Consider the following 16377-nt stretch of genomic DNA (forward strand, 5'->3'; position numbering starts at 1 on the left):
AATCATCCCATCACCCCACCCGACGCTAATGCTCCAATTATGAGCTTTGAGCCCACAAGCCCCAGATGCAAAAGACAAAGGTGACTGTAAATTTGCTGTTTATTGGGGTGTCGTCATGGGAAGGCAGTGAAGCAGTTTTGCCTCCTGTTCCCCAGCGCTGCCCCGTCTTAACAACTACCTCTCATATAAATAAGTATAAAGATGGTCAGTAGAAAAGGAGCACACGTCGGCTGGAAGACCACGTTAGAGCTTTGGCTAAGGGAGAGGGGGGCACCTGTCCTCCCCAAGCCCAGCCTTGTGGGCCAGGAACCCAAAGTTAGGTGCAGGAGGAGGACAGAGGGGCACTACCCACACCTCAGAGTGCTGGGGTCTTTGGTTTGGACCGGGTTGCAGGCCCACCTACCCTGCACCACAGGCCCAAGCGGGGCCTCTTCACAGCAGAGGCCAGGGATGGGGGCCTCCCGAGGAAGGCAGCTGGTTCCCGAGCCTGCTTTCCCCTTCTCCTTCTGAATGCCCTTCCTGCCACCACCGTCCGCTAGGAGGAAGGAGACAGAAAAGGGTAAAGGGCAGAAGGAGGAAGTCCCGAGGCTGAGCTGGTGCCTGAGGAACAGGGCTGTGCTGGCCACGGTGCTGGCGTGGGACGTGGCTGTGGTTTCAGTCTGCAGGGGGCGCAGCAGAGTTCTCCCAGGAGCAGGGCAGGAGCCCACGGGGCCAAGGGCGGGCAGGACAGGGTGAACAGGGCCCTGCCCAGCAGTGGCAGCTCTCAGGCCAGTCCCAGGGTGCCACACCCTCAGAGCCTCTGTCAGCACTTGGAGGGACCCCAGATGAAGAGACTGGGCGGTAACTCTCCCGGGCGGGCCAACCAAGGGCTGCTGCATTTGTTCACAAATGAGGTCCGGTTCTCGGGCCTGCCAGGGGCCAGCTCGCAGAGGGAGGGGCTGACGAGGAGGCCGAGGTTACAGTCATCCATGTGGTGACAGGCCTGAGGTCACGCCTGTGCCCTGCAGCACGTGCACTGTGTTCTCTCAGGGCGCGTGGTTTAGTTGTGGCGTCTGCAGCCCCTCAGAAGCCTTCCTGGCTGGTCAGGGGACCCAGTCTGGTTCTGACTCACCGCAGGACCCAGCCGTGACACGCGCCTCTCGGGCTCTTAACGACCTCCCCGCCCCCGAGAGGGTGCGGTGCCACGTGACGGCCAAGGCCCTCTGCATCTTCTGCGTCGGTCCTGTGTGGTGCGCAGTGCACCCTTTCCCATCCCTGGACTTCAGGCCCCCATGCATCTCGGGGCCCCTCCAGCCAGACGGGCACCATCCAATAAATAAACGTGATGGTTGGCGAGCAGGTCAGCTATAGGCCAGGCCCTGGAGGAGGCGAATCACGTTGTCCAGGCCCCAGAGGTAGCCGTCCTCGCGGTTGCCCTCAGCCCAGGGCAGCCGGTGGCTGAGTGTCTGGTGGTCAGGCAGGGCCACTGTCTTGCCGAAGTCGATCATCCAGACCTTGGCCAGGCCGGTGTGGTCATGCACAAAGAGGAGGGAACTGCCTACCACCTGCAGAGGGAGAGGCAGGAGGTTAGAGGGAGGGGCAGGCACTGGCCAAGGTCCCGGCCCCACAGACTGCTGGGCAGGGTGGCTGACGGCATGAACTTTGGAGCCAGGCTGCCTGGGTTCAAACCCTAGCTCTGCCACTTACGGCTGTGTGGCCTTGGGCAGGGGACTTAACTTCTCCTTATCCCTGTGTCCTCATATACAAAGTGGGAATAACGGAATAAGAGTACCATTTACCTCAAAGGTTGCTGTGCATATTATGTGTGAATTAATCCATAGAAAGCTCTTAGAAGAGTTGCCCGTATAAACAAATGCAAAGCAGTGGTAACTATTATCCTTTTTCAAGCTGGGGTACAAACTCAAACGCCCGCAGGATCCTGAAGCCGTCAGAGGGGCCTGGCGGGGACTGAGGGAGTGGATAACGCCGCCCCGCGGGAAGGGGCAGCAACCACTCGGCCCCAGCGGACTGCTGCTGGTGACGCCAGGCAAGTGGCTTCCTTTGTCCGGCTCGGTTTCCTCATCTGTAGAATGGGGGTGATGGTAACTGCCCCGCCTCCTGGGGTCACTGCAGCATTCCACGTTCCACAGCTCACAAGCTGCCTTGTGGAGCAGGCCACACAGCCCTCCGGAGATACTGGGTGGTTTTTTCTTTTTTAGTTAGAAATACATCCCTTCCCTTCATCTAACGCCAGGTTTGCAAGCCTCTCCCTTTTTCTAGTCGGGTTTCAGACACCAGTGCTCCCAGAGAACCCGGATGACTGGGCAGGCGACCAGGTGGCTGTCAGAAGAGGCAGACGCTGCCCAGCTCTGGAGGGCTGTTGGCATGTGGCGAGCGGCCCAGGGTTACCATGTCGCCCGTGGTGCCAAGAGAAACTGGAAATCCCGATTTTAGTGTGAACTCTCATGTTTTCAATGTTGGCAACTGATTTTTTTAAATGTTTAGTCACCGGGCAGGTGAAACCAAACCTGAGGACAGAAGAGGTGGGGTCCCCAGGCCTCCTCTTCGTGACTTGCGTGTAAAGCTCAAAGGCAGTAACAAGGGCGATGAGGGTGATGTTTGGTGATAACAAACGTGACCATAAAAGCTGGCACATACTGCAGGGTTCCTACGGGCTGGGCTTTAACTATATTAATCCACTTAACCTTCGTTACACCCGTGTGGCAGGTGCTACTGTTACCCTGTCCTACAGGTCAGGAGTCAGGCCTGCGGAGCTGCTGCCCAGGCTCAGGTGGCTGGGATTCGAACACAGGCTGGCCTGACGCCCAGATCGGTGCTCTTTCAGAAGTCAGTGATATCAGGAAAAAGAGGAGAGAGGGGCTTGAGGGGGGAGGCGGAAGAACTCGGAGATAGACACAGTGACGTCACCACGGACTTTCTGAGACAGCCCCAGAGAGATGAATGTTTCCAAAGAGACACAGGCTGTGGAAAGGAGAGAGACGAAAGGGGAGGGGGGAGAGCCACCAAATGAGGAAGGCAGGTAACAATAATTGTAAATAATCATGGGTATAAAACAATCACAAGAGCACTTCTGTGCTCCTTACGGCGCTCTGCATTTGCTCATCTCCCACCTCAGCAGCTCTATAAGGAAGGTACTATTGTTCCTCCCCACGTTAGGAGGAAACTGAGGCCTGAGAGGGTAGGTCATATGCCCAGGGTCACACAGCAGAGCCAGCCTTCATCCCAAGGCCACCTGGCTGGGGTCCATGCTCCTAACTGTCCCACCTCCCTGAAATCCCTCGTGCTGTCTACCCTAAAGAAGCAAACCCCCAAACTCGGGGCTTCCTTTTATAGCTTTGGCCCGTGACCCTGTCGGTGGTTTCTCCTGAGTACCACCTGGACCCCGATACTCCCCCTCACACAGGGCCCTCTGTTCCCATGGTGGCCGGGGCTCGCACCTCGTGGGTCTTGAAGAAGGGGGAGTTCTCCAGAGCTTCACGAAGTTCTTCTAGGCGTGCCACATACTTTTTCTGTGCATGAGAGGGAGGATTTCTTGGTTAGCTTATGGACTTTGTGGGTCCTTACCCACCTTGAGATCTGACCTCATCCCATACCCCCAAAGGAGTAGGCATACCCCAGCCAGAATGGGATAAAGGGGGCCATGGGGAAATGGGAGGTGTGGGGGGGGGCAGGGATTGGATGCATCAGGGTGGCACAGACAAGAGTGTGGTTGGGGACTTCCCTGGTGGCACAGTGGTTAAGAATCCGCCAGCCAATGTAGGAGACACAGGTTTGAGCCCTGGTCCGGGAAGATCCCACATGCCGCGGAGCAACTAAGCCCGTGCACCACAACTACTGAGCCTGTGCTCTAGAGCCCGTGAGCCACAACTACTGAGCCCGTGTGCCACAACTACTGAAGCCCGCGTTCCTAGAGCCTGTGCTCCACCACAAGAGAAGCCACCGCAATGAGCAGCCCTCACACCGCAACAAAGAGTAGCCCCTGCTCCTGCAACTAGAGAAAGCCCATGTGCAGCAACGAAGAGCCAATACAGCCAAAACTAAATAAACGAATACAAAAAATAAAAATTAAAAAAAAAAGAGTGTGGTTGGTAGATTACATGAATACCCACAATTCCTAGCAGCTCCTCCCACCAAGAGGTGGAGTCTTTCCCTTGTAATCTAGTCTTGGTCTCATGACTTGCTTTGGCCAATAGAACATGGCGAGAATGATGGTGGCCATTCTGAGCCTAGCCATCGAGAGGCTTTGCTTTTTCACTTGTTCTCTTGGCCCGCTGCTTCCACCGTGAGAACAAGCCCAGGCTGGGCTGCTGGATCGAGCCAGGAGCCGAGACAGTGAGGCAGCCCCCAGACGTGAGAGCAGGGCCCTCCCACCAGCTGGCCTGATGGGGAGCAATGCCAGCCAGTGTCAGCCAACCTCGGCCCAAGGCAAAAGACCGTTGATGTGAGAGGAACAATGATGGTGGTGGTCCTAAGCTGCTACATTTGGGGGCGTAGGTGTCCCGCTCACCAGGATCGCGCGGTTCCCATCCACAAAGTCCTCCAACACCTTTGTCACCTCCTCCAGCTTCCGCGTCTTCTTGAAGTTAGTGTTGCAGGTTCCATCGGCTTTCTACAGGATGAGGGGTGTCATACCTTTTCCTTCCCACGCCCAACACCAAGCAGCCTCAGGCACTTCCAGGGGCCACCTACCCACCTCCAGGCTCACCTGCTGTTCAGGGGAAGCTAGCCCACCTGCCTAGCCCCAAGTCATACCCCTGAGCAACCAGTCCTTCAAGTCTAACCTTGAACCCCCTGGTTGAGCCAGTCTAGCCAAGTGGGCTTTGGAGCCGGGTGGATCTGGCTTTGAATCATGGCTCTGCTAATCCCTAGCTAGGTGGCATTAAGCAAGTCACTTCACCTGCCTCAGCCTTGATTTCCTCATCTGGAAAATGGGAATTGTGTTAGTATCTACCTCCTAAAGCTGGTATAAGGATGAGGAGAGATTGGGTGTGTAGGATACACTGCACAGTGCCTGGCACATAGTAAGTAAGCACTCAGTAAAAGAGACTAATGTTATTTTTTGTCTGAGAGGGGCACAGAGAGCCCCCTGAGTCATTCTGCCATGCTGTGCCAGGTGTCCTGTGGGCAATGGTTAACATGGAGGTAACAGCACAGGTAACAGCACAGATGAGGGATGCAAATACTGAATAAGATCATCACAAAGGGAGATAAGAATAATGGAGTCTAGGGAGTTATAAGGAGGTAAAGAGAGGGCCCTGAACTAGTCGGATGGAAATCAAGGAGGGCTTCCCAGAGGAAGTGAAACTTGGAAGGAGTCAGGAAAATGACTGGGAGTCAGTCAACCAGGGGAACAGGGGAAAAGTAGTCCTGGCACAGGAAACAGCATGTGCAGAGGGCCTGTGGCAGGAGAGAACAGGACCCTTTCAAAGAAATGAAAGTGCTTCTCTGTGCCATCTATAGGGGACTGTGGCACATCCACAAAGAGCTATTATAGAAGGAATAGGAAGGAAGGGAGGGAGGGAGGGAGGGAGGCAGAGGATCTCCTATCTCTCTACGAAATGATATGGGAAACTCTCCAGGACTATGCCAACTTTTGTTAAAAAAAAAAAAAAGGGAGGAGGGACTTCCCCGGTGGTCCAGTGGCTAAGACTCCACGGTCCCAATGCAGGGGGCCCGGATTCAATTCCTGGTCAGGGAACTAGATCCCACATGCTGCAACTAAGAGTTAGCATGCCGCAACTAAAAAGATCCTGCATACTGCAACTAAGACCCAGTGCAGCCAAATAAATAAATTTAAAAATGGGAGGAAAAGGTAGTATATACAACTGCATTTGTTTGTATATACAGGAAGAAATATAAGAAACTGATAAAAGTGGTTCCCCATGAGGAGGGGGTGGTGGAGGGACAGAATGGGAAGGACGGCAACAGGGTTGGGAGAGAGATTTCTCCTATATACCCTTTTATAATATTATTTTGACTTTCGAGCTGTGTGACTAGCTATTCAAACAATTAGATTTAATTTACAAAAAAAAGAAAGAAAGGGGCTACCCTAGTGGCGCAGTGGTTAAGAATCCGCCTGCCAATCAGGGGACACAGGTTCGAGCCCTGGTCCGGGAAGATCCCACATGCCGTGGAGCAACTGGGCCCGTGAGCCACAACTACTGAGCCTGCGCTCTAGAGCCCGCGAGCCACAACTACTGAAGCCCATGTGCCTAGAGCCCATGCTCCGCAACAAGAGAAGCCACTGTAATGAGAATCCCGTGCACCACAACGAAGAGTAGCCCCTGCTCTCCACAACTAGAGAAAGCCCACGCACGGCAACGAAGACCCAATACAGCCAAAAATAAATAAATAAAATAAACAACTTTTAAAAAAAGAAAAAAGAAATAAAGAAGAAAAGAGAACATTTTTCTCCATAAGGAGGAAAAAGCCCCTCCAACTGCTGTGTTGGATGAGGGATCAGAGGAGGTGAGACCAGCATCCGGGAGGCCAGGGAGGCTGAGGCAGGAGAAGATGCGGCTGGACTAGGACAGGGTCTGGGTCTTGGGGAGGGGAAAGAAGATGGAATCAAGAGACCTTCAGGCAGATGGATAAACAAAACTTGGTCTGTGATAGACACAGGGGTAAGAGAGAAGCAGGACCCCTCCTAGTGCATCTTTCCATCCTCTGCAGTCTCCTGCTCTCTCTCCAGATCTTGCTTCTGTCCTGCTTTCTCTGACACCCTGGTTCCTTGGGAGGCCCTGCCTCAGATCTAGCTCTTAGCCCTCTACAAACAGGCTAGCAGCCCCTGGCCCTCACCTTGATGCCCTCGATCCGGAAACCCAGGGTGGAGGTCGAGCTCAGGGTCTCCCTCCACTGCATGTAGCGGGGCTTGGTGACTGCACCCTGGGCATGTTCCTCGGGGGTGGGGGCCCCAGGGTCCACAGCCACCATCTTCTCATACATGTCCTTCCGGGGCCGGGGCCGTTCTCGCGCCTTCACCAGCTCCTCCTCCAGGTAGGTCCTGGGACACAGAGGATATAACAAGGGAAATTATGAAGAACAAAGCTGGAGGACTTACAATCCCTGATATCAAGGCATGTTACAAAACTACAGCGTGGCACAAGAATAGACAAATAGATCAATGGACCAGAACAGAGTCCACAGACACACACGTACATTCACCCAATTTATGACAAAGAAGGCACCACAATTCAGTGGGGAAAGGGCAGTCTTTTCAATAATTGGTGCTAGGTCAATAGGATATCCATATGGCGGTGGGGAGAGGGGAATGAACCTCGATCCCTACCTCAGGCCATATACAAAAATTAAATCTAGGTGGATTGCAGATCCAAATGTGATAATTAAAACAAAGCTTGTAGAAGAAAACATAGGAGAAGATCTTTGTGACCTTAGAGTAGGCAGATTTCTTAAACACAAAGCTACTAACCATAATGAAAAAAATTGACAACCTGTACTAAATTAAAAGTCCTTCTCGGGACTTCCCTGGTGGCAGAGTGGTTAAGAATCTGCCTGCCGGTGCAGGGGACACGGGTTCAATCCCTGGTCCAGGAGGATCCCACATGCTGTGGAGCAACTAATCCCGTGCACCACAACTACTGAGCCTGCGCTCTAGAGCCCGCGAGCCACAACTACTGAAGCCCGCATGCCTAGAGCCCGTGCTCCGCAGCAAGAGAAGCCACCGCAATGAGAGGCCCGTGCACCGCAAGGAAGAGTAGTCCCCGCTCTCCGCAACTAGAGAAAAGCCCGCGTGCAGCAACAAAGACCCAACGCAGCCAAAACTAAATAAATAAATAAATAAATAATTTTTTAAAAAACCAAACTTCTGTTTATCAAAAGACGTTAAGAGAGTGAAATGGGAGAGTTGGAGTGTGTGTGTGTGTGTGTGTGTGTGTGTGTGTGTGTGTGTGTGTGTATCTCCAGCAAAGGACTTGTATCCAGAATATATAAAGAATTATAAATCTTTATAATAAAAAGAAAAAGAGAGACCAGTAGAAAAATGGGCACTTTTCAAAAGAGGATATCCAAATGGCCAATCAATGCTCAAGTTGTTTGGTCATCAGAGAAATCGAAATTAAAACCATAACTATTCACCAGAATAGTTAAAAGTAATAAAACAGGTAATACAAAATGTTGATGAGAAGATAGAACAGAATTGTCATACACTGATGGCAGGAAAGGATGCTGGTACAACCGCTTTGAAGATTGGCTTGGCGCTATCTTCAGAAATGTCCCCCCGACCCTTCACCTCTGCCCCATGGCTGCCCCTGAATCTACCTGCTGCCCATCTTGCAGTCCATGATGGAGGGGTTCTCAAAGTCTGCCAGGAGATCTTCCATCTGGTTGAAGGCCTGGCCATCCTGCTGCACCATGCCATAGTAGGCTGGCACGAAAGGTTGCAGCGGGTCGCGCATCAGCTGCTCCAGGCTGCGCTGCTCATACTGACAGAAACGCTTTAGAATCCAACCATCCTCTCCTGCCTGGAAGTTCCCTATGAGCAGCAGTCAATGAGAGGGTCAAAAACTGAATGAGCAAGAGAATCCCCCCACCTCCTGTATGTATCAGGTCCTGGCCACCATCATCTTGCCTGACCCTTCCGCAATACTTTCTCTCCCTACCAGCAATTTTCAAAATCTTGGCCAGAGGTGGTGAAGGAAGGACCTAGTTCTGCATTCTGTTTAAACAGAGCCCTGTTCACAGCACACTGTGTCCTCATTTGTTTTGTAATTTTGGATTATGAGCTCTCGATCAGCAATGGGAATTTTTGTGAGATCTGAGTCAACAGCATGACTCTCCAAAGCAGATTTGCATTTGCTTCTGCCTGGAGTCCCAGAGTGCCAACAATCAGGGCCTTGTTCATTTACAAATCTGGCATTTTGTGGGCCATGCAGATAGTGTAGATTAGAATTACAAATTCTTATTGAGGCAGATAGTATTTTCAGATTATATTTTCCAAAGATGGCTGCAACAGTAGCTCATGTCCCACATGCTCTTCTAGAATTTTGCCACTCCCATCAAGAAGTGGAATCTAATTCTTTTCCTCTTGAATCTGAGAGGGCTTATGGCAGATGCAACACTGTGACTTCAGAGTCTAAGTCATAAAAAAGATGCGGCTTCCACTTTGTTGGCAGAGACACTTGCCTTTCAGTCCTGAGCTACCATGTAAGAAATCTGATTATTCTGAGGCCACCATACTGTGAGGAAGCCCAAGCAGCTACACAGAGAAGTCACATATAGGCTTTCCAGCTGGCAGCCCCAACTGAGAACCAGCCAACAGCCAGCATCAACTGCCAGGTGTGTGAATGAATGAACCTCCAAAGGTCTCCAGCTTGCAGCCTTCGAGTTGTTCTAGCTGAATTCCCAGATATCACGGCGCAGCAACAAGCCATCCCTGCCATGCTCTGTCTGAATTCCTGACCCAAAACCTGTGAGTGTAATCAAATGGTTGTTTTATTCCACTAAGTTGTTTGTTTTTTTAAACCACCACTAAGTTTTGCGTTTTTCATTTTTGGTATTTTTTAAACTCAGCAATAGTAACTAGGATGCATACAGATGGCAGGCCTGTGTTTACAGTTTTAGGGGGGCCTTGCCTTTCTCTGACTCAGTTCTAAGGATGAACAGGCAGATAAGTTCCCTTCCTGCCTCCCTCTGCTGGTGGATACAGTTGGTGTAGTCCGGCCCACAGCCTGTTTTTGTAAAAAAAGCTTATTGGAACACAGACACACTCACAAATTTATATATTAACTATGGCTGCTTTTGTGCTGCAACAACAGAGCTGAGTAGTTTATATTTATTATCTAGCCCTTTACCAAAAATGCTAGATTCTAGGCCTTGTGCTATTATGTGCTAAAGAGATTGTGCTAGGTCCTGGGGAAAAACCATTATAGCTGTTGTTTATTGGGGGCCTACTCTGCTCTGGCCACAGGGTGAGGACAGGGACTGGTAATTGCCATTTATGAGGGGTCTGTCTCTCAATCTCAATATACATTTTGATTTTAACCCTTTAGTTTACCCTGCAAGGGAGGTACGATTATCTCGCATTACAGATGAGGACACTGAGCCCCAGTGAGGGAAAGTAACTTGCCCAGGGTCATCCACAAATAAAGCGCGGAACTCGGATGTGAGCCCAGGCCCATCTGTCCCCACGGTCGAAGATTTGGCCCCTGCCACCGGGATAACAGGAAACAGCCCTCCATCCTGATGTACGAATGGCCCAGCCCAGGCCTAAGCACTTTCCATAAAAGCCCCATGAGTGGGCTTCCCTGGTGGCGCAGTGGTTGAGAGTCTGCCTGCCAATGCAGGGGACACGGGTTCGAGCCCTGGTCTGGGAAGATCCCACATGCCGTGGAGCAACTAGGCCCATGAGCCACAATTACTGAGCCTGCGCGTCTGGAGCCTGTGCTCCGCAACAGGAGGGGCCGCGATGGTGGGAGGCCCGTGCACTGCGATGAACAGTGGCCCCCACTTGCCACAGCTGGAGAAAGCCCTCACACAGAGGTGAAGACCCAACACAGCCATAAATAAATAAATAAAAATTAAAACTTAAAAAAAAAAAAAGCCCCACGAGCTGGAGACCGTCACCAAGCCCATCTTACAGATGGGGGAACTAAAGTACAAACGGCAGTTCCTTCCCCGCCCAGGCGTCTCTGCCCAGCCCTGCCTGTCCCCCACCCGCCCTTCTCCCCCTACACTCACCAGAGTGTCCAGACAGCTGGACCCAAGGGTAGTGTTTTCGGAAGGAGACCATGAAGGGCGAATACTTCAGCACTGTCTTCAGTTTCTTCCACGGTTTGTTCTGTGTGGGGCAGAAAGGGTGGGGTCAGGGCTAAGGCCGGGGACGGAGGGGGATGGCGCTGCTGCCATGAGAGGGAACCAAGGTGGACCTGGGGTCCTTAGGGGGGCTTCCTGGGATCCCTGGGCCCAAGCTCGTTGGGGTGAGCAAAGCTCACTGACTTCAGCAATCACAAACTCCCCAGAGGCCTCAGCAAAGGTGGAGAAGGGTCTCTGTCCATTTGTCTCGGTGTCATCACTTTGTATCTGTGTCTCTCTGTCCTTCTCGAAGGAGTAGAGATAGGCTAGGTTGTGTTGCAGTCACCAGCAACTCCCAAATTGTCCCCCGACATATATACACCAAAAAGGTGGAAGCCTGCTGTCCCTGAATTAAGTCAGACCTTCCAGGGAAAATGATAAAGGCAGGAGTTGATGAATGGAGGCCGAACCACAGAGAGAGACAGAAACAGAGACAGATGACAAAGTGATGACAAAGACAGGGACAAAGGTGGAGACTGCAGCAGTCATGACAGCTGCTTACCAAATAGCTCCAGCCTGTGCCCCTACCAGGGATATCCCTGCCCTCCTGAACTTAGCTTTGGCCAATGAAATGTGAGCAGACGTGTCACTTTTGGGTGGAAGCCTTAAAGCCAAGGAGTGACTCTCCATGTTCTTTTCCCTATTGTAGAAAACCGTGGGGGGCTGTAGGAAGAGAAACAGAGGCTGAGTGAAAACAGCATGGAGCAGGGCCGCCTCACCCACCACTGACCCACGGTCAATGTGAAGTAGGAAAGAAAATAATCCTTTGTTGGGAATTCCCTGGTGGTCCAGTGGTTAGGACTCCGTGCTTTCACTGCCAAGTGCCTGGGTTCAATCCCTGGTTGGGGAACTAAGATCCTGCAAGCCTCGGGGCCAAAAAAAAAAAAAAATCCTTTGTTGTTCCAAGTCACTGAGTTTGGGGGCTGTTTGTCACTATAGCAAATCCTGACCTCTTCCAACTGACACAGAGATAGGCACAGAGTTACTAGAAGAGAAAGAAATATAGAAAGACAGAATGGGAGACACAGATACAAAGTAATGACAGAGAAAGAAAAAAACATAGATGCAGAGAAAGACAGAGAGAGAGCAACAAAAAACCAGAGAAGCAAACAGAAAACAAGGATTTAGTTGTATCACGTCGACTCAAGCAAGAGCTTCTTGAGACCTGGTTACTGCCTGATTCATTGCATTTGCATACGCACGCACACACACAAATATCTTCTCTGCTCCAAGCACACAGCAGGCCCTTAGCAAGGATTGGGAGAATGAGTCGTCTCCAGAGAAAAAAGCTATGTGGCTCATCTCCCCCCACCCCGGGGTCAAGGCCATGTTCTCTCCTCCCCCCCAGAGCCCAGCTACCTAGCAGACATCTAATGGACGGTGGGAAGGTCAAACACAGGCAGGGGTTGGACTGAAGGATTCAGGAAGGGCTATTCCCTCCCCTCTCCAGCTGCCAGCCGTGGAGAGGAGGTGATGAATAAAGGTTCCTGTTTACTAAGCACCTGGAACATTCCAGGCACAATGACAAAGGCTCAGTGTGCCATAACCTACTTAATCCTAAAAACACAACCCCAGGAGGACTGCTGACTGTGTTACAGAAGCGGAAACAGAGACTCAGACGGGTGAAGTCACCTGCCTAAATCACACAGCATAGTGCTGGGGTTCTACCTCTGGTCTGACTCCACTGCCCTGGGCTTATCCATTACAGCTCTGCTAGATTACAAGCCTTGAGGGTAGGGACTGGGGTTGTCATGGTTACAACTGTGTCCCCAGCCATGGCCTGACACACAATAGGTGCTCCAAAAATGTAGCTTGGGTTGAAGGAGGTTGATTAAATGTCTTTTTTTTCTTTTTTTTCATAAGCAGGTTCAGTATCTTCTTTCTCTCTCTCTTTTTTTTCTTAGATCTGATGGTTAATCTGGGCTTTCTCAGATGACTTCATCATGGCCTCAGCTCACATCTCCTCCTCCTCCAGGAAGCCCTCTCTGATACCCCAGGTCTGGCCAGTCACCTTCTCTAGACTCCCACAACCCTCTGGGCTTCCCCCATCCCAGCCCTGAGCACTCTGAGCTGTCACTGCCTGGTGATGGGTCTGTCTCCTCCACTGGCCTGGGAGCTCCATGCGGGCAGTGTCTGGGTCACTACTGTGTTCCCAGCAAAGCCAACATGGGGCCAAACACAAATTAGGGACCCGGGGACTGTCTGTTGTTTGATTACGAGGACAGGATGGATGTGAGAAGGAAGGAAGGTGGCGGGGGGGAGAAAGTAGCTGGGCCTTTAAGGTCAGATGGGATTTCAAAATGAAGCAAGAAGGAAGCGAGGGGTATTCTGGGTGGTGGGAACAGCTTGAGCAATGAGCGGAGGCAGGATGGCTGCAACATGTTCAGGGAACAGTGTGTACTTCGGCTCCGCTGCAGCAGCAGAAGGGAACAGGAGGGGAGAAAGGAAGCTGAATGTAGAAAGGAGCCTGGAGACAGGAAGCTCTGAACGCAGGACTGAACTCCTGATTGCTATCAGGCAGGCCCTGGGGAGCCATGGAAGACTCTGGAGATGGGAACACTCAAAAGTTAGTCAGAGCTGGGTCCTGGAGGCAGATTCTAGGGGTTGAGGAAACACTGGAGACAGGGAGGCCTGGGAGGAAGGAAAGTTAGGGATGGATCCACAAACTGCAGGGGTGAAAATGACTGGGTTTTCAACTAAGTCAGCACTGAGTTAGAATCCAAGCTCCGACCAGACGTGGCCAACTCTAAGCGAGTGACCTCACTTCTCTAGGCCTTAGTTTCCCCTCTGTAAAATGCAGATAATAATAATCCCAATCTTATAGTGCTTTTATAAGGATTCAAAGAGTTAACACATATATAGCACTTGGAAAAGTGCCTGGTATTCAGTAAGGGTTTGAATCTCGGCTCTGGGTCTTCCAAGGTCTGTGACCTTGGATGAGTCTCTGTGCCTCAGTTTCCTCGTCCATAAAATGGGGATCATAGTATCTACCTCATAGGGCTGCCGTGAAGATTAAGATGAGTTCATATAAGCAAAGAGCTTAGCACAGGGAATTCCCCGGTGGTCCAGTGGTTAGGACTCTGTGCTCCTAATGCAGGGGGCGTGGGTTCGATCCCTGGTCGGGGAGCTAAGATCCTGCATGCCTCGGAGTGTGGCCGAAAAAAATAAAATAAAAAAATAAAAAAGAAAGCTTAGCACAGGGCTGGGCATGAGCGAGTGATAGCTGTTATTTTTGTTTCTTCATTCACTCCAGCTCAGCTGCTCTGAGATACCAAGGAGATGAGGGAGTAGGCAGAGGGAACAGCAGTGGCAGAGAGCCCCAGAGGGTCAGCGCCTTGGCTCCGGCACGGGCAGGTTGGGGCAGGTCTATCTCTTCCATCTGTGGCCACATGTGTGAGCACGTTCCTAAAGGGAAGCATGTGGGGTGAGGGGGGCTCAGGGCAGATTCCAGCCAGGGGCCCCAGGACAATGGGAGGACCCAGCAGGCAGACCCACCGGAGGCTCTCACACCTGCCTATGCGCTGACCCTCCCTCCCTGAACCTGCCCTGATGGCCTTCCTGATTCACCAGAGAACCGCACCCAAGCTGCAGATGAGGGTGGAGAATGTAAACAAGAGCCTGCAGGAGCACCCTGGGGAGCTGGGGGGCAACGCAATGGGGAGATGGGAGAGTCCCTGGCCAGGCTGGGGGTCCCTTAGCACTTTGGGTTCACACAGCTCTTTGAGAATCTGATAAAAGCTGGGAGCTCACTCCCTACAAAAGTGAATGAGCTAAGGGGTGGTGAAGGCTGATGACCCTTTAAGGCAGCTACAGGCCCCAGACTTAGGAAAGTGGGGTAGAAAGTGCATCCTTTCTGTCTGCCTAAACTAGTGTTCTTTAGAGTTTGGGGTCACAGACTGTGATCCAACAGAAGTCACAGACCCTTGCTGCAAAAACATGTGTATACACACACAGATTCACACAATTTCAGGGATTCCTGGGTACCATGAAGTTGGCCAGTGGCCATCCATTTTAGACCCCAGGACTGGAGGCAGTGGGCGAGGGGAAATGAAGAGAATTAGCAAGAGGCTACCTGGAGAGGGTTAGTAACCCTGCTGTCGGATGGACGAGGTGCCTGGAGATGAAACTGCTGGTGGAGTTCTAGAGAACTTCTCAAAGGAAAGGCGGGGGCGGCGGGGCGGGATACGGGATCTGTGGGGATGTGGCTCAAGGGCAGGATGGGTCCCACTCACCCCAGACCTGTCCTCGGGGTCGCTGGAACCTCCACCCCCGGCCACCACGTCATCCTCAGACTCGTCGAAAGAGGAGGCAGAGGAGAAGCCTCCACTGCCCCCTTCAATCTGGGAGGGGGGTCCCACTGGCTGAGCCGCAGGCTCGGGGGTTTCAGGAGTGATGATGAGGCGGGGCACAGGGGGCAGGGGGCAACACTCCTGGTGAGAGTACAGGTGAGTCACCAACTCCCCGTGTTCTGGTTCCTCTAATGAGCCATCTTGGTTGGGTTCCCCCAAAAGGCAGTCTGTCCCAGGCTCTGTCTGGGGTCCATGAGTATCTTGTGTCTGGGGTCCATCAGTGCCAGGCTGTGGCCAGAAGCCATCAGTATCTTGTTGTGTTGGGAAACCATCAATGTCAAGCTGTTTCCAGGCTGTTTCCGTATCCTGTTGTATCTGGGAGCCATCAATGTGCTGCTTTGTCCAGGGGTCTTTGGTATCCTGTTGTGTCCTGGAGCCATCAGTGTACAATTCTTTCCAAGAACCATCAGCATTTGGCTCTGTTGAGAGAGAGGCCCCTTCTGGCTGAGTCCGGACGCTGGACCTGTTCTGGTGGGTCCAGAGGTTATCAGCCCTGGGCTTGGCCCTCTCTGGCTGGGTCTGTGACCCATGTATTTGTAGCTCTACCCAGGGCCCATCAACCCCTTGCTGTGCCCAGAGGTTAGCCCTCTCTGGCTGACACTGGAGGTCAGACCTGTGTGGATCAGTCCAAAAGCCATCTGTCCTAGTCTCCGTCCAGTCACCGGCTGTCTCCAGTTCTGACCAGTGGCTGCTCCTTTCTGGATGTGTCCGGAGGATGGACCTGCCCGGCTCCGTGTTTTGGCTGGGCCGCTCCGTCCCCGCCCCGGAGCCAGCTGCTTCAGGCTCAGCCTGTCCGTCGGTCCCCGACTCAGGCCCGAGGCCGGCCCTCTCGGCCTCGATGTGGAGGTTGGACTCCTCGGTCCGGGCCCGGGTCCCGCCCCTCTCCGGCCACCCTACCGGGCCCCCTGCGCCGGGCCCAGGTCGTTGCTGTCCCGGCTGCCGCCGCCGCCCCCCTCGCGGCGCCGCCAGTCCCATGCGGGCTGTCCCCGGCAGCGCCCCAGCCTCCGCCTCGCTCAGGTTTCCTCGGCACGGGCAGCGCCTCATGCCCGCTCCCTAGGTTCGGGATTCGACCGGGCCCAGCCACTCCTGCCCCTTTAAATCCCGCAAGGGGTGTGGCTGGGGAGCCCCGACTCGCGGGTTCCGGCCCGCGAAGCTCCAGCCCGCCCAGCCAAGCAGGGGTTAACCGATACTTCCCCCCCACCCCCACCCCGCCCACAAC

At 52.8% G+C, this 16377-nt stretch overlaps 1 protein-coding gene and 1 non-coding gene across 3 annotated transcripts; one reads left to right on the top strand and one right to left on the bottom strand.

The window, feature by feature from the left end:
• Positions 1–81: 81 nt before the first annotated feature.
• On the bottom strand, positions 82–16320 carry ITPKC (inositol-trisphosphate 3-kinase C). Of its 2 annotated transcripts, XR_009498955.1 has the most exons (8): positions 15042–16320; positions 10696–10795; positions 8278–8491; positions 6799–7003; positions 4508–4609; positions 3438–3509; positions 2720–2961; positions 1456–1544 (listed from the first exon to the last, which is right to left on the bottom strand). XR_009498955.1 is itself a non-coding variant. In XM_059904021.1 (7 exons), the coding sequence occupies exons 1-7, from the start codon at positions 16200–16202 to the stop codon at positions 1341–1343; spliced, it is 2058 nt and encodes a 685-aa protein (XP_059760004.1). In that variant the 5' UTR covers positions 16203–16320; the 3' UTR covers positions 82–1340. The 2 variants fall into 2 exon arrangements, 1 of the variants encoding a protein (XP_059760004.1); XM_059904021.1 differs by lacking the exon at positions 2720–2961 and having other exon boundaries at positions 82–1544.
• TRNAR-CCU (transfer RNA arginine (anticodon CCU)) lies at positions 13864–13936 on the top strand. The gene has a single exon. It is a non-coding gene; the product is annotated as a tRNA-Arg (tRNA).
• Positions 16321–16377: the final 57 nt, after the last annotated feature.

This window comes from Balaenoptera ricei, chromosome 19 (genome assembly GCF_028023285.1).
Source record: "Balaenoptera ricei isolate mBalRic1 chromosome 19, mBalRic1.hap2, whole genome shotgun sequence".
NCBI lineage: Eukaryota > Metazoa > Chordata > Mammalia > Artiodactyla > Balaenopteridae > Balaenoptera > Balaenoptera ricei.